This window comes from Callorhinchus milii, unplaced genomic scaffold, assembly GCF_018977255.1.
Source record: "Callorhinchus milii isolate IMCB2004 unplaced genomic scaffold, IMCB_Cmil_1.0 Scaffold2, whole genome shotgun sequence".
Taxonomy (NCBI): Eukaryota; Metazoa; Chordata; class Chondrichthyes; order Chimaeriformes; family Callorhinchidae; genus Callorhinchus; species Callorhinchus milii.
The window spans coordinates 116,825,622-116,847,339 of NW_024704743.1; the positions used below are offsets into that span (position 1 = coordinate 116,825,622).

Consider the following 21,718-nt stretch of genomic DNA (forward strand, 5'->3'; position numbering starts at 1 on the left):
ACAAAAGCCAATTAATTCAGAACTTTGCCACCCATATCCTCATCCGTACCAAACTACGCCCCCATCATACCAGTCCTTGCCAGGCTCCACTGGCTCCCTATTTCAGAACAGATCAATTTCAAGATCCTCACACTCACTTACAAATCACTGCATGCCCTGACACCTACCTACCTCTCCAATATGTTTACTCCCACTCTCCTCTACCCGCCCTATTTACTCAGCCGGCTTCAACCTTCTACACATCCTTCATCCACTCTGCTCTACCATCGGTGACTGTGCTTTCACTCACTGTGGCCCAAAACCCTGGAGTTCGCTGCCTCAATCCCTCTGCCTTGTCCCTTTTTTGTCTTCAGATCACACCTGAAGACCTTCTTCAACCGTGCTGCAGTCACCTCCCCTCTCTTCTCGGCTCAGCGTCAAGCTCCGTCACTGTTAAGTGCTCTGAGGCGCAACAGGCAAGTTGTAAAAAAGTGCTCGATTAAGTGAGAAACGGTGTAAATGGTCCCTTAATGGTGGAAAAATCACATCTAGATGTTGGCTGCATCTCTTGCAGGGAACTCAATACATCACACCAACATGTGAAACCTTGGAACAACCAGAAGTTTCATTACAGCTGAGTTCTTGCGTGTCTGTGTGATGTTCAATTGCAGGAGGAATCCTTTACATTGAGTGTTCTGCAGTCCGAGCATTTTTTTAAAACTCGCTCTATCAATCATTAATTCACTTTCAACACGAGTGTCATTCTGCTGAGTTTAAACCCCATAAATTAACACGGAAACACCGACTGGCGTTTGCATGATTTGCAAAGGTCTTGTATTAAGAATAAAATATTGTACGTTACTTGAAATAATAACTTTACTGGTGTATAGAACAGGACATTTTTAAAAAAAACAGGATATCAGCAGAGACCCCCAAAAACAAAAGCAACTGAGCACCCTGATTTGATCTGAAGAGGTCTTAAACTTCAGCGGAAAATGGTTAAGAAAGAGAGTAACAAGAAAACAATGAGTCAGGATGAAGAAATGTTTAAACCACAACATTAAACAATAATGTTTCCCCGGTAATTATAATTACCTTAATGCACTTTTCGAAAGTATGATTTTAAAAATCACAAGGAACACATGTATATACGAAAGAAACGCCAAAGTTTTGAGAACAAACCGGTTAAGGCTTTGCCCAGCAGGAACTTTTCTGTGGGTTGGTATATAAATAACGTAGAAACTACACCTATATTTATTTATTATTTTAAACGACAATAACCGCAAATGATGAGAGAAACAAGTGCCAGGCAAAATTCATAGCAGAAATGATATTTTTCCTTGTATATAAGAGGGATACAATAATTCATTGCATCCTGGAGGAAAGAGGGAAAAATAAATGAATTGTGGATGCCTTCTTTTCAACGCAGATTCCTTTTCCATTTGTATTGACGTCTTACAGAAGGCAGCACCTCCTTGCTCCTTTAGCTCCTGGTTTGTTTCCGCATATTATACAACTAAGCTTTTCATTTCAAATTTACAAATGCTGGTTTAATTTTCCAATATTAAAAAAAATGCCATGGGAGTTCCCTGAAGCATAGAGTCTGTCGGAGGAGAGCGCTGCAGATGACTTTGGCTATATATATTTGGCAAACTGCGAGCAGTTTTCGGTTCGTGCCAGACAAAATCTTCCATAGTAATAAAGTGCTGTTACTGTTGTGCAGTAGATGCTTCTTGTTCCGTGTCTGCAGGTGACTGGAGGGAACTCAAAGTGGAAAAAACGGACTAACGTCTTCCAAAAAGAGCAACAGTATTCAGGCACTGAAGTGCATCAAGTAAATAAACTATCTGGATGAGGAAAGAGACCCTAGTTACAGAGTTTTCCCTTAGTTTTTTTCCATCATAGAAACCAGAGGAAAATGGGAATTGAGTTTAGCTATAGACGTGCCTGGCCAGGGTAGGAAGCAGACAAGTAAACAGTAATACAAAAGTGTGGTGGCTTCTCTCTGATCCATTGTGTTTGGCTTGTTTCCTGTCATCCATCGACTTGCCTGGCACTGAGATAGATGCAGCACATTGGACTAGAGGTGCCTGGTAAGATGTGGCTCTCTTCTCAGGCCGATCTGGACTGGATCCGTCGCTGGGTCTTTGTCCATTGAAGAGCAAGTACCGTCCGCTGGCATCCTGCTCCATCTTAAAGAGCTCATACTCAGTGTGAGGCAGGCGGATGCCCAGAGCCACGCAGCCGTTGGTGTGAGTGACGTCCTGCTCCACTCCCACGTGCCATGAGCCCTCGGCCCCGCACGCATTGCCATTGAAGACATTCAGGAGTGATGCGGTGGCTGTGTCCATGGGGGTCACTTTCATGTGGTTCACTGCAAACAAGACAAGAGGGAAATGATTAACTCAAACATGTCAAACTACCCCCTTCTCCTTTCATTGTGGGGTCCTGTAGCTTAGTGGTTAAAGCGCTTGTCTTGCAAGCAAGAGGACCCGGGTTCGATTCCTGGGCAAGCGAAACCTTAGGCAAGTTTCCTCACTCCACACGCCTCTGTTTGCCTGGCAGTAAATAGGAACCTGATTGTTAAGTCGATTGGCGAATCGCTTTTTGGGGATAAGAATCCCTCCAAGAAAGAAATGAAAGTTTGGTCACTCAATCTACGATTGTTTGTGGGCCTCTGTTGTGTGCAATTGGCTGGTGCAAAAAAATTTTTTGCCTACAATAATATACAGTCAATTTACTTTACAGTATATTCTGTGAAGCGCTTTGAGACGTCTCAACGACATGATAAGACACTATACCAACGCAAGGATTATTATTATTGTTATTTTGACTCAACACAGCAGTGGATGAATCTGCTCTTCAGTTCCAGGTAGGTTTTTAAAACTACAGGGGATTGGAAGCACAACACAGTATTTGCTACGTGGAGTCACTAGCAGCGATGAGAGGCGACCTTGATCTCTGTCTGATTTGTATTTGAACTCAGCGCTGTTATAAAGGTAAGTGATCGGCATTTGGGGTTCATAAAACTGACTTAAAAGGGCATTACTGTACCATTGGAAAGAGGACATGTTACAAACACCATCAGCTTGGCTCAGTTGAGCCACTCTGGTCAGAAAGTTGTATGTTCAAGACCTACATCAGGACTTTGAGCTCACTTAAAACTATAAGCTGGCCATACTTAGGAATCACTACTGTGGGAGTTGCCATACCTTAAATGAAACAAAGTGTTGTTCCATCTGCATGCACTTCAGGTGGATGTTAAAGTTTCGGTGGCTCTATTTGAAAAGACAAGGGAGTTTCTCTTGGTGTCTTGGCCAGCAATTCTCCTTGATTAATTGGCTATTCACTTCATGACTGCTTATGGAGCCTCGCTGTGTGCAAATTGACTGCCGCCGATTGGCTACAAAAACAGTCACGACCTTTGACAGTAATTACTGCGATTCTGTGAAGCGCTTTGAGACGTTTCAACTTGATTAAAATGGTACAAAATGAAAGTTCTTTCTTCTGATAGGAAACATCCATTCGGCCCAATTATAGCTGATCTCACCGCGCCATCATTCTCCCTCCACTCTCTCAAGAAACCCATCTAATTTCCTCTCCAACACATTTTTACTATCCACTTCAATGCCCTTCTATGGTAACATATCCCACAAGTCAATTATCCTTTGCTTAGAAAGGTTCTGCCTGATTTCCTTCCTTCCTCCCACTCTGTGTCTTACCTCCCTGGTGTTCAAACCCTTTGCTTCGTGAGGGCAGGTGAGTGGTTTGTATTTATAGCTTCGAGGAGACTACGCTGACACTAGTTGCCCTGGTGGTGGCTGGCTTTCCAACCGCATCTAAATCATAGAGGCAAAGAATTAAGTGAAGGCCAATGAATGTTTCAAGAAACTGCCTGGCACTGGGGAAGTCTAGTCAGCTGCGAGTAGGAGTGTAGTGGAAATGGAGTTCGATTTCATGGAATATAAAATGCCATCGTTTAGAGAATATGGACATACATCAGAAATTTAATTAAACTGTCTAAAGCCACAACCTGCACTAATGGGTCACATTGCTGTACTTGGAAAACTCGAAGTGGGATTCAAATTTCATGGCATTAAATCAGCAAAATGAAAGTGAGTTTTGCAATTGAAGTACCTGTTTCTGTACCCTGTCTTCCTCTTCCCCTCCGTCCTCCTCTCTCGCTCTCTCTCTTGCTTTTTTTTAAAGAATGTCCAATTTCTGATTGCATTTCTATCTGATTTACTTTTGTTCACTGAGTGCTTGCCTTGTGCTATAAGCTACCCTTGATAATGCTATTCCTATGATTGTTTCCCCAACCCACCTGCTCGCTCCCTCTCTCCACCAATCCTGGGCAGCTCTTACATCCAGTAAAAACATTTTTGGGGATACTGGTATACCATTGGATGATAGTGTGTTACAGCACAGAAAGAGGCCATTTGTTTATTATTATTATTATTATTATTTGGCCTAGCGAATCTTTCCAAAGAATCAGTTAATTAAATCTCACTCTTCTGCTCGTTTCCCCGATTCCCTTTCATGCTCCTCTAATTTAAGTTTAAAAATAATCAACAGACACTGCCTTAACAACGGCAGAGAATTCCATAGTGCAGGCAACCTCTGTGTAAAGATTTTTACAAACTTCCCCTTTAATTCCTCTTAAATTCTTGTTATTGACTTGTTGACCAGTGGAAATAATCTATTGCTATTTACCCTTCCTAATCTTGAAGACTTCTATTAGGTCTTGATCCCTTGACCCCTCTTAACTTTAGTGAAAAAATCCTAATTTTATTAAGTCATTCTTTACACCTCTCATTTTTCCAAACTAGGACAGTTCTGCCATTGTCCNTTTTTACTGTTAACATTTTAAACTCAATTGTTTTCTTCGATTCGAGTTCTCTCGAGTACATATTAACAGAGGACTTCCATATCCATGCAGACCTTATTTTTGACTACTTAGACCATAATCTACTCCTTTTCTAAGACGGCAGCTGACTTCTGCTCTGAAACTAGGTGGTATATAAGAGCATGTTGCAGATCACTGTTACAAATTTTCACATTGAGGTTTTGCACTCTCTGCTTAAAACTCTTAAAAATGGCCTTACTGATGAGCCAGAGGAACATTTACAATAATACGGTAATAAACAAAAACTCCTTTCATTGAATATAGTGCCTATAACATCAAAACATCTCAAAGTCATTATGGGTTTCATAGATAATCACTATCAAGTGTAGTGACTGTTTATTTGTAGATAAATAGAGCAGCCATTTTGCACAAAGCAATGTCTCACAAACAGCCATGAAGTGAATGACTGATTTACCTGCAGGATTGTTGGTTAGGACACTTATGGAAAAGAACAGCGGGAAAATCTCCTTTTTGTTTTCTAATAGTGCCACAAGATCTTTAATTCAATCTGAATAGACCTCGCTTTAACATCTCATCCAAAGGACGTCAGCTCTCACATTCCAATGCTCTGCCAGCACTGCACTAGAGCCTTGCACCGCACTGTTAAATGCTAGATTTATGGTGGAGGTTCCACATTACGATGTTGATGCTTTTAACAGAGTAAAGAGGCTCCTGTAGCTTTGAGAGGTGTAAGACCAGTTGTGTAGCTCATTACCTTTAAACACAAACTCAGTTCCACCCATCACTTTGGTCGAAGGGATGCCTCGGCTGTAACGTCCTTTGGCGTAGATGGTGAAGGTTGGATGCTTGCAGACAGGATCAGAGAAGTGGTAGTAATGCCCTTCCCAGGTGTTGTTGTTGTCATGGAATATGAAGTGCCGGGTGAGGAAGAGCACCTCTGGCCGCACCTCACACCGCTGGCTGGCCCATTGGCCATGCAGCCCCACCGTCAGGTCTGCCTTCGGGGGCAGAATCGGGGGCCGATGCTCATCCGATCGGTAGATGATCCGGCAAGTGATACAGGAATGTCCGTGATTCTGAAAGAGTGAAGAAGACACGTTGTAAAACACTTGCTATTAAATGTTATGCCATTCACTATACTAACAATAATAATCCTTGCATTTAATATAGCGCTCCATCACATTGTTGAGACGTCTCAAAGCGCTTCACAGAATAAACTATAAAGTGGATTAACTGTGTATTTTGTGGGCAGCCAATTATGCACAGCAGTGTACCACAAACAGTCGTGGTTGGGGTAACCAAAAAAAAATATTCTTATTTATTTTGAAGGGATTATTACCCCCGGAAAGCAATCCGGGTTCTCACTTACTGCTAGGTAAACAGAAGAATCAAGAAACTTGCCTAAGGTATCACCCCACCCGGGAATTGAACCTAGGTCCTCTTGCTTGTGCGGTGAGCTCGCTAACCACTAAGCTACAGGACTCTCCTAGCTATGTTAATGTTCGTTTCCGCAGAGAGCAGCCGGAACATGGAATTCTTTTTCCAAAACCGTTTACTGAGGCACAGCCCCACAGTTCTTCTCAAAGGGGTTTGGATCGATGCTCTTAGAGGCAGAATATTAAGGGGTTTTGGGAAGTAAGTGGGGGAGTGGGATTGGAATGGCTTGCACGGAGGAAAAACATTAGCGCCTAATTGATCGTTTGTATGGCCTGTGCTAGGACGTTCCATGGCTCTATGTTCCAACATGTTGTCACTCTAAGCTGTGAATGTGTTATCAATAACCGTTCATCTTACCAGTCCGATGCTCTTGCACTTGCCATTGGCCTTAGGAACATAGGAAAACAGGGAACAGGAAGAGGCCCCTTAGCCCTTCCTTCCTGTTCCTTTAATAATAATAATAATAATCCTTGCATTTTATATAGCGCTTTTCACGTCGGGAGGACGTCCCAAAGCGCTTCACAGAACACACTGTAAAGTGAATTGACTGTATATTTGTGGGCGAACGCGGCAGCCAATTGCGCACAGCAATGTCCCACAAACAGTTGTAGATTGAAAATGACCAATATATTATTGTTTTGGGATTTTTTTTTGGAGGGATTATTATTAGGCGTGTGGAGTAAGGTAACTTGCCCAAGGTTTCGCCCTCTGCCTGGAATTGAACTCTGGTCTCTCACTTGCAAAGCGAGTGCTCTAACCACTGAGCTACAGGACTCCACAAACTTTACCAGTTTATTCGATCTTGTCACAACTTTTGATCTCAAAACCCTGCAATTTTGCCGTTATCCCCTAATACCTCTAAACCCCAGGTCATTGTCCAGTTAGAACTACCTTGGCCATGATGACTTTGGCTCACAAGATTCAGGACAGGGCCTACACTTGCCTTGGAATAAACATGAATATGTTGATAGGAACATATGAATCATTGGTTAATAATGGTTTGACTGTAAAGTCTTATGCATAAAGGTATTGATTGTCCCCTGTTATTTATACAGATATGAAACATATGTTATGTAAGGCTTCTAGGAAACATTGAGTAATACATACTCTTGCACAAACTCCCATGAAGAATGGCCAACTACTGTACATACAGTACTTGTATCCTAAGGGTCATATAAACAAGAAAGCAGAAGGTTTTACCCATCAGTGTTCTCATAACCAGCTGCTGGTGAGTCAGCTTGTGTGGGTATGCGTGTACATTACTGTGGGAAACAACATCAAACATAGAGGTACTTTACTCCACATGGGCAACTGGTGTATGTGGCTGTTCTGCTCCATTCAGTAAAGCTTGGTGAATCTGTCCCCTTTGTGTTTAAAGATAAACTAACACAGTTTCACGTGAACTTTGTATTGTGTCGAAACAATACAGAGGTAGGCAACTTTGCAATTTTTAATAAGAAAAGTGTAAAGGAAAGTTACACACGTTCACAATATAATAATACTGTTTTTAAGCTAAAATTGCACGATCATAAATTATACATCCATAGTGACTGTTCCAGCAAAATTCACCAAAATGAGTTGAATATCATGTAGCTCAGAGTAGTGAATTTGCTACACTGTCCAGAGTAAATATCCTAACGGACTTCAACAGGCTCTCTTCTATCAATTGAATGCCCTTTAGTTGTGTATTTAGGACCGACTTTACAACTCGGGTGTCAGCCTTCCTCAGCTGATAGGACGTGAAAGGCGCTATACAAATGTAATCTTGTTGTTGTTATTGTTATGTCTCTATTAGTTAGAAGGTTGTGGGTTCCAAGCCCCACGTTGTGACTTTGAGTTCACCTGGTCACCGCCAGTGAAATGTTGGGAGGAGTGCTGCGTTGTCACAGCTCTTTCGAATACAACGTTATACTGAGATCCCGTTTGCCTGCTCAGGTGGTGGTTAAAGATCCACAGCATTATTCGAAAACAGAAGGGAGTTTGGTCTAGAGTTCTGGCCAACAATCCCACAAATAAAATTGGTCATATATTTCATGTTTGTGGGACATTTCTGTGCACAAATTGATAGCTGAATTTGCCTATAAAATACACAATCACTACACTTAACAGTAAATCCTATAAAGCACTTTGAGAAGTCTCAACAATGTGAAAAGGTGGTATATCAAATGCATTGATTGTGACACAGTAGCTGAGGGACTTATGTCTAAACTAGATCTGCAAGTGTGCTTTTGTTCTATGTTTATAAGTTACGTTTTGCTGAAGTGACATGTGAACATAAAGACTTCTTTTTAAACTGCAAATCTTTCATCCTGTGTTCTGGAGAGTTTTAGGCGATTTGCATGAGAATTCACCCTCACTTACAAATACAAGGTCCCAGTTTAGTACACTTGACAACAAAATCTTGTGAAAGTTTGATAAGGTGATATATCAATTGTAAGGGTTATTATTGTTATTATTATTAACAATGTCGAGCATTGTGGATGGTAAGAACAACCACAACAACAACAAATTACACTTGTGTAACGCCCTTCACGTCGGAAAGACATCTCTGTGTGCTGGACAATCAAGGATTTTGGACCTGAGCTGGAAGTTGGGGGTCAGAAGGGGAGGAGGGCTGGTGTTGTGGGGGTGAACATACTTTGAATGACAAGCAGTCAGAGTGACAAGTGCAATACTTATTGTTTAGATAAATTAGCTAATAGTGTTTTGGGCTGCACTGTGACGTGGGCCTGTTGTTTTGGTGAAGCAGCTTTAGGACAACCATTGCATACGGAGGTTTTAAGTTTGAGTTTCAGTCAGTTCAACTAGCAGACTGGTTGGACCTGAACGTCTTGAGATCCTATTTTCCAGTTAGCAGAGTTAGCAAAGATCTTGCTGCAACATAATGTACATGTATAATTACCCCCGGAAAAGCGATCCACCGGTGGTAATTTTACCAACAACCGGGTTCCTGCTTACTGCTTGGTAAACAGAGGCGTGTGGAGTAACGAAACTTGCCCATCGTTTTGCCCTGTCTGAACCCAGGTCCTCTTGCTTGCTAGGCGAGTGCTCTAACCACTAAACTATAGAACTCCACATCTGCCGCTGGTAAGAATGGGCAGGGGAAGACTGAGGAGTGTGTGTGTGTGTGTGTGTGAGAGAGAGACGGGGCGGTGGTAGGTGGGGAGGTGTTCAGCATGGGGATAGTCATTAGCTTGTATTTTTCCAAATTTGGGCATCCCGAACGACAGCAGCCAGTGCATCTGCACCACACCTGCTTGATTACACAGTGGAAAATGCCGACTTTCCTCAAATCATCACAGGATTTCATTCCCGACATCTGAACCCGAGGGAGAGAACACCATATTTGGTGCCCTGTCACGGTCGGTGGGTATTGTACTGCTATTTTGGGATCAGACTTCACTATCTGAAGGTTAAGGCTGGGATCTTTTATAGTTGTTTTCTGTGGATGAGTTACAGTATGGATTTCTGTGCTTTAATCACTTAATCACTTTAATTAAATTTACCCCCCGGACACCCTCCCTCCGCTTGCTTTCACTTCCCGTTCCCCCCTTCCTCCAGCGCTCGATTTATAAACTTTTATTTTCTTCCGCTTGTGAGCACAACTGATCGAATAAAAATGCCGGCTTGATGGGCTGAATGGCCGGCTCCTGTCCCCATGCTCCTAAACCCAAGGAACAACATTAGGAATTGAGCTCAGATCACGCTGACCCTCAGTGAGATACTCGGGGAGGCGATGCCTTTTTGGGATGCCTTCAGTTGAGATGTTAAACCGAGGTCCTGTCTGTCCCTGTTCAGGTGGATGTTATAAATCCCATGGCACTATTCGAAAAGGAAAGGGAGTTTCTTCCAGTGCCCTGGCCAACTTTCCCCCAAATAAAATTGGTCACTCCCTCCATGCTGTTTGTAAGACTTTGCTCTGTGTATATGTCTACCATGTCTGCCTGTACAGATATCCAGTCACCAACCTTGTCAACTTCATCTGTGAAGCACTTTGAGACATTTTGGTGCTATAGCGCTAATGAAGAGCAAACATTATTATTATGACTATTATTTGTTGAGTGGGAAAAAGGCCAGAAAACTATTGATCAGGGCTCTTCAGTAAACAGCATGGTTTTCTCTGATACTGAATTTGCTCTGTGAGCAAATCCTGTGTATATGGTATTCATTACCAGTTCCTACATGACACTGCATACATTAGTTAGGACCATTCTACCCATTTAAGAGCTTTGGTTCATGGGGTTGAGGACATGACTATACAACCAAGTTTAATTGACTCGCCACACAAGCTGGTCAAGTATCAACAATATCTTGGATTACTACTACAGTCTGCTCACAAAACACAGAGTCACTCCACTTTACAGTAAATCCTGCGAAGCTCTCTGCGACATCTTCCCAACGTGAAAGGTGCTGTACCAAACGTAAAGATGATTGATGCTGCATTATTGTTGTGGGGTTTTGTTTTACTGCTTTTAAAGATTTTTTTCTGAAAATAAATTCTTAAAAGGAACTGTTTCAAAAGTACTTTGTGTTTATCCCACTCCCCGCCCCTTCCCCACACCCCTTCATATGTTTCCCTTTGGCAAACATTTGTCTAATTACCTTTTGAAAGCTATTATAGATTCTATTTCAACTATTGCTTGTGGTGGAGCATTCCATGTACTAATAACCCTTCTGCATCTTCTGCATAAAACCATTCTCCATCCCGAACTCTCCCCTTTTTTTCTGGTAACGATTTGAAAAATGATGCCTTCCAATTACCGACTCACTGACTAGTGGAAATAGCTTCCCCCTGTTTACCTTAAGAAACGCCCTTTCATCTGGTCTCAATCTTACTGCGTTTGAAATGTGAGTTACCTTAGCGTTCTGCAGTGCGGGCTGATAGCTGGAGGGTCTGTAGTACATTCTCTGGGTCCAATCAGTGTGGATGTCCCCCAGGAACAGCTCCTGGATCATGTGCTCCGGATTGTGATGCAGGTGCTGCTTCTCCACCCTGATGAGTTGCAGCTCGTGCATGGCAAAGTTCAGCGCCCTAAAGCAATCGCAGCCCGTCTCATCGCTCCACAGGTCATAGCTGACGTTGGGCTCCCAACCTCCCAGCGGGTAGCCTGGGCAGGTCCTGTTCAACCGCAGCCTCAGCTCCTCAACTGTCACCTTGTTGTGGCAAATTACCTGAACCTTGTGTAAGTGGTAATCGGCCTCGGTTCCTCCTCGGATGATCCAGGACGCCTGACGCAGACGGAGCTTCCCTCTGATCACGAGGGTGTAGGTGGGCCTGGTGCAGTGATTGTCTCCATAGTTGAACTGATAAGCTTTGAAGGTGTTGTTTGTGTAAAACCGGTAGGATCTTGTCACGAACTCGGGCCCTGGCCTCACCTCACAGCTGTGGAGAGAAACAATAATTGAAGTGGCAATTCTCACTGCCTTTAAGCATTAGTTATAATAAACTTTGAGTTTGATTTAGCACCTAGAAAGTCGAAAAATCTCAAAGTGGCAACTACTGCCAAACCTAATGACTGCTTATCTCTAGTCAAACACGCAGCCTATTTATACCACAGCAAAATCTCACAAAATTAACAGATCTTTAATGTCCACCTGCACAGAACATCCACAAGATCTCGATTTAACGTCTCATCCAAAGGACTGCACCTTCGAAAACGCAGCATTCCCCCAGAACCCATCCTGCCTCAAAATGGAGCAAAGAGGGAATTTTGAGGGACTTCACCAAAGGCACAGCCAAAGAGAGAAGGTTTTAAGAGTTTTTAAAGCAGAGAAAAAAGAAGAAAAGTGAAGGGATTTTGGGGGTGCCTTTAGAGAGTAGAAACATAGTGGCTGAAGATTTTGTCTCTCGTAGTTGGGAGTGCAGGAGCAATATGCTGTAGACCGGGGTTGAAATAGCCCTCGGAGGATAAAGGGAAAGAACAAGGCTGGAGGAGATTTTAAAGGAAGGGAAGATGGTGAAGGATCTGAAGGTCAGGATAAGGATCTTGAAGGCGGTCTGTTGAGGTACTGGGAGCCAGAGTAGAGGTTAGCAAAACTCTGCAGATGTATTTGGTGGAGGGTGCACAGAACTCTCCTCAACCATCCACAGGACCAATTAGTATTGGAAAACTAGAAATCCTTACTGTACTGCTGAAAGGGATGTTGTCTTCTTTCCAGCACTATAAACCAGGCTTGAGTGTCTGGCATTCACACTTTTATTGCTGTACTTGCTGTTCGCTACATTGCTGAAATAACATCATTCTTGCCACAGGTATCATGGAGCAAATCCAGCTGTAAACTCTATAGAGCACGTCATCTTTGCCAACAAAGGAACTGCTTAACAGGAGTAAAGAGCTACTGTAGAGATATTCAGCTAATGGGACTGAATACAATGGATGTAAGGAGAACACGGTGCTGACATTTTCTATTCACTATGATCAAATACTACAGGGTGACCAAAAAGTCGTGATAACTAGCTTATTATCTAAAAAAAATCATCAATTCTTTAAGACTTATTAGATTTTGTAATGGTATCCTGACTTTTTGGTTTCCCTGTACTTCTACGAATAATCCTTGCATTTGATGTAGCGCCTTCTCATGTCATTGGGATGTCTCAAAGCAAACGTAAAATGAATTGACTATATTTTGTGGGCGAAACGTGGCAGCTAATTGCACACACAGTGTCCCACAAACAGTCGTGGATTGAGTGACTATATTATTATTATTTTTTATAAAAGTATTATTTGCATCTAGTGATCACATAGGTGGAATTATTTTTAATATAACTGTGGATTACTCACCCTGTGGAAACCCAGTGGCTCTCAATCTGAGGTGGCATTTGCACGGTGATCCTGGCTCCATTGTACAAGTGCTTTAACATGTGATGGCATTGAGTGTCTTTCCCAAATTTGCCCAGGATCTTCTCGATGGATCTGCTTGACGTCCCCTCTGTGTAATGTAGAGATGAGGCATCTCCCATTGCTGCAATTAGAAGGAACGCTCTGTACTCATATTGTTAATGAATTGAGGAAAAACCCATGAGACACATCTCCGTGTCAGAAACTCTTCAACACACAGGCTGGAGCATCACAACTACAGCAACAAATTACATTTGGATTGCGCCTTTCACATTGGGAGGAGCTCCATCCCCCAGTGCCTTCGCCTTGCTTCCTCCCTTTCCTCCTTCAAGGCCGGTCTCAAGACCTTTCTCTTCAACCGTGCCTTCACCTCCCCTCTCGACTCCCTACCCCTGCCTTGCTCCCTCCCTTCCCTCACCTCACCCTGACCATTTCCCCCCTGCTCGGGTCCCGACCCAACTGTCCAGCACCTTGGGACGTCCTCCCGACGTGAAAGGCGCTCTATAAATACAATCTTCTTGTTGTTGTCCTAAGGCACTGGATAGTTGGTGATTTGGACCCGAGCAGGGGGTTGGGATCAGGATGAGTGGAGGGCAGGGAAGGTAGGTAGGGGTAGGAGGGTGATTGAAAGCACGGTCGAAGAAGAGGATCTTGAGATGTGCCTTGAAGGATGCAAGGAAAGGGAGCAAGGCGAAGGGACTGTAGGATAGAGTTCCAAATCACAGGGTAATTGCAGGACTTGTGAGCAAATTACAGTGATGTTAGGTACCAAATGAATTACTTTGCGTTACAGATGGATTTACAACAACGTTATATGCAGATATCTGCACCATCTAGTTATTTGTGCTTTCATCAGGCCCGCGTTTGCATTCCTATGATTCTTTATGCAACTTTCAGCATTTGGATAGTTTTGATGCTCAACACGATAAGAGAAAGTAAATGCAGAACAATACTTTCAGGTTCTAAAAAGCAGCAGCCAGACAAGTCATGGGTTACAGGACTATAGAGGGCAAAGTTATGACAGGCACAAGGAAATATTTTCAGTATTTATTTTGCTATTCATTACACAGAGGGAAATCAACTGCTGGATCGAATTACCAGGAATAATAATAATAATTAATAATCCCAGCATTTGACATAACACCTTATCAGGTCATTGAAACATCTCAAAGTGCTTCATTGGATATTACTATAAAATATAGTGAAGGTGTGAACCATACAGACAATTCCACATGATTTCCCACTGTGTCAGGTAATTGAACTGTACTGTCCACTTTCCTTTCTCTGAGCTTCAGTCTGTACCACATTTAAAGTTAAGTTTGTTTGTGACACTTCCTAAGGAGTTAAGATCGTCCAGTATTGTTAAACCACTTGACCTTCCTCTCAATCCTTCTGCATTAGTGCCTTGTAAATGCACGTTATCCTGTGTTTAATGTACGATCCATAGAACCATAGCAATGGACACAGTAGGAGTCTATTGGGTCCACTTTTCTACATTGGTGTTTGCTTCTCCAAGAAACCATCAACCTTAATCCCAATTCCTCACTCTTCCTGGACTCTTGAATACACTTCTACTGCATAAATTTGCAGTTATGCTTGTCGTAATTTACTGCTCTAACAGCCAAACCATTCCTTTCCATATACTTTCCAAAATACTGCAGACGCTGGAAACCTGAAACAAAAACAGAAGTCGCTGGGAACACTGAGCAGGTCAGGCAGCATCTATGGAAAAGGGAAAGTGAGTCAACATTTTGGGTCCACGACCCTTCGTCAGTACCCCATTCCTTTCCACGATGTTTTGCATCAGTAGAAAACAGTGTTTCCCCCTTTTTTTAAAGTTGGCTCCATAAAATAGGCTGTTTCCATTGGTTGGGAGTCTGTAATCAGACACAAATATAACACTCCCATAGTCACAATCCTTATGTTAAAATCTGTTTTGGAGAATGATTGTGGGCATCCAGTACTTTTCCCACAGTAAATGCCAATTACTAAACTGGGGGGGGTAGATGGAGCAGAGAGTTCTGGGGAATAACGGAGGGAGAGAGGAAAACATCATTGCTATTGCTGAACTTGTTCCCCCAGTGACTGGCATCATTGCTGGAATTATTTTCTGTGAGAGATCAAAATCTATCATTCATTTGTTCAATTCTTTCGATGTTTCGTCTGCAACAGATCAACAAAAGGGGGAGGGGGTGGGGGGGGGGGGGGTGCAAAACATATATCTTCAAACTGTGCAGACATGAACAATACACCCACTGATGCCCATTGATGCTGAGTGCCTGTGAATTGACAGTGATCTAAAGGAAAGTTGAAATTCCTTCCACCAGCATCAATGGTAAGTGAGTACATTTCAAACCAATTTCTGTTTGCTAACTGCAATACTGAATCACATGCCCTGTCACTCACTCATTGAGTCTGGAAATAACTTGTTCCTAAACTGGCCCTTAAATCCCCCCCCATCCCCCTCTCGTATCTACAGCAGCTTCAAATAACGTGCAATGACTTAAAGGATATACTCAAATTCTCTTTGAGCCCTCTCCTTCCCCACAGCACAGGTATAAACAGCCCGAGGGCAGATTGTACTCTGCTTCCTTTATCATCTACTAAGGGAACATTCAACAAAAACATGCATTTACAAAAGGGCCTGTTACGTAACGTAAGATCTCAAATTACTTTACAGAGACAATCCAGACACCGAGCAGGAAGGATGACCGTAGGCACAGTTGAAATAGTAGGCTTTCAAGAGGTTTTCAAAGACAGATAGAGAAGAGGGTGGTGAGGCAGAGGAGTTCAGGATGTGTAAGATTCTGTAATTAATGTGTTACACAATATCTCAAATTATATTAGTGATGTTTATATATTTGAGACATATGATCAATCTCATATGATGGGAGCTGGTTGTGATTAGCTTCGCAGAAGAAACAAAAGACTGTTTATAAACAACAAACTTGTTTTTGGTCCTTGTCAGTCATTTTCTCATGGAAAAATGGTCTGCAGCTGGAGAGAGAACTGTGTTGTATTTGTTTTCACAAAGGAACCATCTTGCAAAAAACAATAGGTAAAAAGTCACCTAATGAACTGTATAAACGGAGATCGATTCAGAAGAGAATCAGAAGAGAGAATTGAAGAAGGAGGGGAATCGAATTGGATGTGCCATAATACCTGGATACTTTCGAGTGATCGAACTGAACGTACAATAAAAGTTGGATACTTTTGGATGATCGAACTGAGAAACGTACAACAATTTTTGGATACCTTTTGATGGATATTTGGATTAACAAAGAAACATTAACATGAACATTAAATTGGACATTGCCCCTCCATCTCTGCTGCAGCATTTGGTTTGGTCAATTGAAATCGTTGTGAACTACAGTAAACATGGATGCGTAAGCATAATTGGATGTATTCTTTTAATTACTTATAACCATTATAAATCTGAATTAATAAACATCTATATTTTTGTCCAACATTTGTGTCAGTCCTTACTTCACCTAGGGTGACAAATTTAAATTAACCCTTACAGATGGGAGGTACAGGGGTAGGGGCAAAATAGCTGAAATTCTGCACAAATTCACTCCGATGCCCAAAGAATGGTGCAAAACTGGACAATGTCTCTCTACGCTTATACTGCCATTGTTTAAACCCAGAGAAAAACAAGGAAGAAATGAAATAATTATTTTTCAGTTAAGAAAATGGGATTCCCTGAGAGAGGCCCCTCATCTGACAATAGTTTGACTCAGTGACTGACACACAGGCAGGGATAATAGGATCTAATATACAGTTTGTTATCATGGAACAAACTCCCAAACTATGGAACTCTCTGCCTCAATCCCTCTACCTTACCTCCTCCTGCCTTGTCTTCAGATCACACCTAAAAGAGCTTCCTCTTCGAACTTGCCTACTGCCATCTCTCCTCTCTCCCTGACTCTGTGTCAAGCTCGGAGATGCTATCCCGTGTATAAGGTGTGATATAAATGCAAGTTGTTGTTGTTTTTCTTAACAGATTTCTTAACTAGCAATGTGTGATGTTAAATTTCTAAACATTAAATGTGCATTCTTCAGTGGCATTCTTCAGCACACTCAGTGCTTAGAATATCAATTATTCAGCAATCGATCGAGAAATACCATAGTTTGAACGCCATTGTCCAAGGCCTGCTCCATGTTGCCATGCCTGGCCCGACCCACCATCAGCGGTTGGGCTTTCAGCCTCTCTGCTCCCACTGTTTGGAATTTATCCCAATTCCCTTTGCCTTACTCCATCCCTTGCCTCCTTCAAGGCACGTCTCAAGCCCTCCTCTTCAACCGTGCCTTCAGCCATACTCATAACCCCCCCTGTCCTCCACCCTCTCTGATCCAATCTGAGATTGTCAGCATATAGACCATAGACTGACAGTATTTAGACAATATATACAATCCCAAGGTGGCGAGGTTGGGGGGCAAAGCAGAGGACTCCGGGATGGAGTTCCAGAGAGTGGGGGCAGAATGGCTGAAAGTTCTCCCATCAATGATGGGGCCGATTGGGTGAGGAATATGAAGCAGGTCAGTGTTTGCTGAGCGGATGAACAGGGTGGCAGGAGGTCACTCACAGAGGTGGGGGGGGAGGAGCCCAAGGAGGGAATTTAAAGTGAGAATTTTAAAGTAAGGACTACAACAACAACTTGTACTTATATAGCGCCCTCCACGCATGGTAGAGACTCAGAACGCTTAACAGTGATGGAGCCCAACTCCGAGCCAGGGGTGGGGGGAAGTGGCCGTAATTACGGTCGAACAGGAAGGTCATCAGGCAGGACTTGAAAAAGTGGAGAGAGGGGGCAAGGCAGACGGACTGAGGGAGAGTGTTCCAGAATTTCGGGGTGTAGTGGCTGAAAGTGCGACATCCGATGGTGGGGCGGAGGGTGTGAGGAGCTTGTATTGTATCCACTGGGGAATGGAGAGGCAGTGGAGCTGGGCAACGATCACCCACCCTCTGCAATAATCTTTTAAACCTTAAGCATTTCGAGATGATTAGAACCTCAAATTTTTTTTGTTACACGGTGTACAAGTTGACTTGGAATCATTTGCAAGTCAGACCATTTTAATGTTACTCCAGTCTTCGTGCATCACTTTATTGGGGGGAAATTAAATTAAACTTAGCTGTTTTATCACTTAATAAGGAAAAAAAATAAACATCTTATGTTGCGGAATGGCAAGTGATATTGCTCTGAGAGACGACTCATTCTGGGATCGAACCCATTCTATTACATTGGCAAAACCACTCACTGCTTTTTTGAGGGGAAAAAAATGTCCTTATCCCATCTGCGTACTGTAAACTGCAACAGGAAGGAACCAGTACACTGGGAAACACACTTGTATTGAGATCCTCATCTGTCCTTGACTTTCCAGCACCTTGGGACGATCTCCCGACATGAAAGGCGCTATACAAGTGTCATTTGTGGTTGTTGTTTAAACTGAAGCTCCAACAGCAAAGGATATAAAACCCTTGAAAAAACAAGACGACATTCAGTAACAACTGCACTTTTAGAGTGCTCCTGAACTACCGATAGTGTAGCTACATCTGTCTGTGAAAGCAGGGGCTAGACAGCCAGACAGCCAGACCATTTAATAGCTTCACCACACTGACATTTGCCTACAGTACACACTAGACTGTGAGCGACATGGGTTGCGGTGAGATAGGGTGAACTCTAGCAATGACTTGAGGTAGGTAGGGTGAACTGGGTCAGGTCGTAGCAATGACTTGAGGTAGAATGTGAGCCCGGATGCGGTTTGATCTCTTTATCAGATTTGATTTACTTCAATGTGGGTCCGACCAGGGAGATAAAAGTTGTTGGTGTAATTTCAAACAGATGGTCTCTTTTTTTAAAACTTTATATGGGCGATCGTTCGAAATTACATTACCTCTCTTTTTGTGTGTATGTGTGAACTTTTCACATCTCATAAATATAAAAAGTGCAACCTCCTCCCTTCTCTCTCTCTCTCTCTCTCTCCCCCCCACACACACCGTATTTTTTTTTGCTTTGAAATCACTAGTTTTTTTTCTCTCCGACAATCCATGATGTGTCGAGGGGGGGGGGGGGGTGAGGGAGGTGGGGGGGAGATGGTGAGAGGGAGAAAGGTTTATGTGTGTGCGTGCGTGTGTGTGGGGGGGAGATGATGAGACAGAGTCAGTGAAAAAGACAAGTCTTGTTTCGCCCACAAAATACACAGTTAATTCACTTTACAGTATATTCTGTGAAGTGCTTTGCGACAGCTCGGAGACATGATAAGGCGCTGCATCAAATGCAAGGATAATTATTATTATTATTAAGTCTCAGGTGAAATGAAACCGACATGATATTAACAACCGGGTGTCTGCAGAAACATCAATCAATAACATCAGTAAAATCTGACAGGAGAAAAGTGGACCCACACTGCACTCGAGAACTCTCGCCGATAATACAAAAAAAAACACACCCCCCCCCCACCCAACACCCACACCTCCCCCATCCACTCACCACCACCAATTCCCGACTCTAACCCTACAATCCCTCCCCCTTTGAAACTTGATTCTAAAATTCTGAGAGAAACAGCAATGAAGACGTTCTCTTTCTTGTGTTTTTTGTGGTGGTGGGGGGGGGGGGGAGGTTGTTGTTTTATTTGAATTTTTGGAGGAACTCTGCAAAGCTCGTTCGCGGAAACAACAACATCAAAGTACATTTGTATCGACCATTTCACGTTGGGAGGATATCCCAGGACGCTGGAAAATAATAATGCCTGTGTGTGATATAACGCCTTATCACGACATTGAAAAGTCTCAAAGTGTTTCACGGAATATGTTGTATATTTTGTGGGTGGAATGCAAAAAAATGCATCTGACTGCAATTTGAAATGTGTTTCTCCTCCCTCCCTCCCTCTCATTTTCCGCTCCCACGATTGACGGAGCAGCTTTAGTTAAATAAAATCAAGACCCCGTAATTTTCTTTCAGTTTCTCCTGTCCCTAAGTGATAACATTGTGGTGAGGTGGTTGGTTGGGGGGGGTGGGGGGGGGGGGGTGGAGGCGTGGTGCGAGAGAAAGAAGTGAGTGAAGAGGCTTTGGCTACACTTAAAAAAAATTGATGCCAACTACTTCACTTGTGTGTGTGTGCATGCGTGTGTGTGTGTGTGCGTGTATGTATGGAGAGGTGGGGGTAACAGGGTGAGGCATGATGTGGGTCTGTGTCAAGGGTAAATACAAGTTTGCATCCAAATAAAAGGTGTGCCCATATGTTTTTAATAGTTACTTAAAGTGGGGAGGGGAGTTGGTGGGTGGGACAAAATGCTGTAGTCATCACATTGCATTTTTCTTTCTTTTTAAGTGCAACCGTTGGTATCTATCGGTTTTAAATCACACACCATTAAAGATGCCCCCCCAAAAAAAAATATACGCCCAATTAATTTTAAAAGATACATGCCGTCCAGTACGTTGCCTGCAAGTACGTATTCGCTAACACTACTTCACAGTAAAATCATGTTGAGAAGCTTTGAGACGTTTGCGAGATGTGATAAGGCGCTGATATCGGGGTGAATTAGTATTATTTTTATTTGAGAGTGACCCAGCCGGACGCCTTCCTCAGATTATTAGACGTAATGTAACAACAGCAATAATCCTTGCATTTGAAATAGCGCCTATCTCACAGGATACGCTGTAAAGTGAAACGAGAGTGTATTTTGTGGACGAAACGCAGCAGCCAGTTTGCGCACAGCAGCGTCCCACAAACAGTCATGGACTGATTGACCAATTTTATTATGTGATGGGGAGTGGGTGGGGTGTCCTCCACTCTAGGACTCTCAAGTGGTTTGTACGGTAAGACACTGATTGCCTGTTATCACCGCAATCGCCCCTCACAACTTCACAGGTTCAGGAGGACATACAAAAGTACATTACAAACAACACATAACCAGAGAGAGAGAGAGAGGGAGGAAACTCACCTTCTATCAGCAGCCACACCAACAGGCAGAGCAGAAGTGGTTTGCAGCACATTGTCAATCCTTTTTTTGTGGTTGTATCGTTATTGTTTTGTATGGTTAGGTATTTTACAGTAGTTACTGTTAGCTGCTGTCTGTCCTCACTCAGATCCAGAGGGTCTAAGGGGTCTCTTTGCAACACACACAACACACACAACACACACACAGCTCTGGGTCTGTGACTTGGTCAATTTCAGGTTGGATTTTCTCCTGTATTCTTCTCCCAGGAAAGAAATACTGCACTGATAAAATCGCTTTAGCTGTCCATGACCCTCGAACGGCTGTGTGGTGGGTCCTCAAGCGAAGATTTCAGTCTCTTTGAACTCTTTCCCTTCTTTACAGTCAGAGATAGAGAGAGATTGAGAGACAGACGCACAGAGAGAGACAGAGAGACACAGACACACACACACACACACAGTCACACACAGACAGACAGAGCCTGAGAGAGACTGAGACAGATACTGAGAGTGAGACACTCAAAGAGATTGAGAGAGACTTAGAAACAGAGAGACTGAGAGAAGACAGAGAGAGACAGACAGACTGAGAGAGACAAGTCACTCACCCTTAAGAGACTCAGAAAGAGAAAGAGAAAGAAAGCGTCTGCAACTACTTTGA

The 21,718-nt window shown here is 43.0% G+C and overlaps 1 protein-coding gene across 1 annotated transcript; it reads right to left on the reverse strand.

Moving 5' to 3' along the window:
• Positions 1-844: 844 nt before the first annotated feature.
• On the reverse strand, positions 845-21,462 carry LOC103181042 (protein APCDD1). Its single transcript, XM_007897242.2, has 5 exons — positions 21,068-21,462; positions 13,066-13,246; positions 11,141-11,666; positions 5,601-5,922; positions 845-2,353 (listed from the first exon to the last, which is right to left on the reverse strand). The coding sequence occupies exons 1-5, from the start codon at positions 21,117-21,119 to the stop codon at positions 1,911-1,913; spliced, it is 1,524 nt and encodes a 507-aa protein (XP_007895433.2). The 5' UTR covers positions 21,120-21,462; the 3' UTR covers positions 845-1,910.
• Between the last annotated feature and the right edge of the window lie 256 nt (positions 21,463-21,718).

What these genes read in the sequence shown, in the direction of transcription:
- LOC103181042 (XM_007897242.2), bottom strand. Translation starts at nt 21,119, where the DNA reads ATGTGCTGCAAACCACTTCTGCTCTGCCTGTTGGTGTGGCTGCTGATA. An exon ending in GGTGTGGCTGCTGATAGAAG is followed by an intron (nt 13,247 to 21,067) that starts GTGAGTTTCCTC and finishes TTCTAATTGCAG; the next exon opens with CAATGGGAGATGCCTCATCT. An exon ending in AACTGAGTTTGTGTTTAAAG is followed by an intron (nt 2,354 to 5,600) that starts GTAATGAGCTAC and finishes TCTTGTTTGCAG; the next exon opens with TGAACCACATGAAAGTGACC.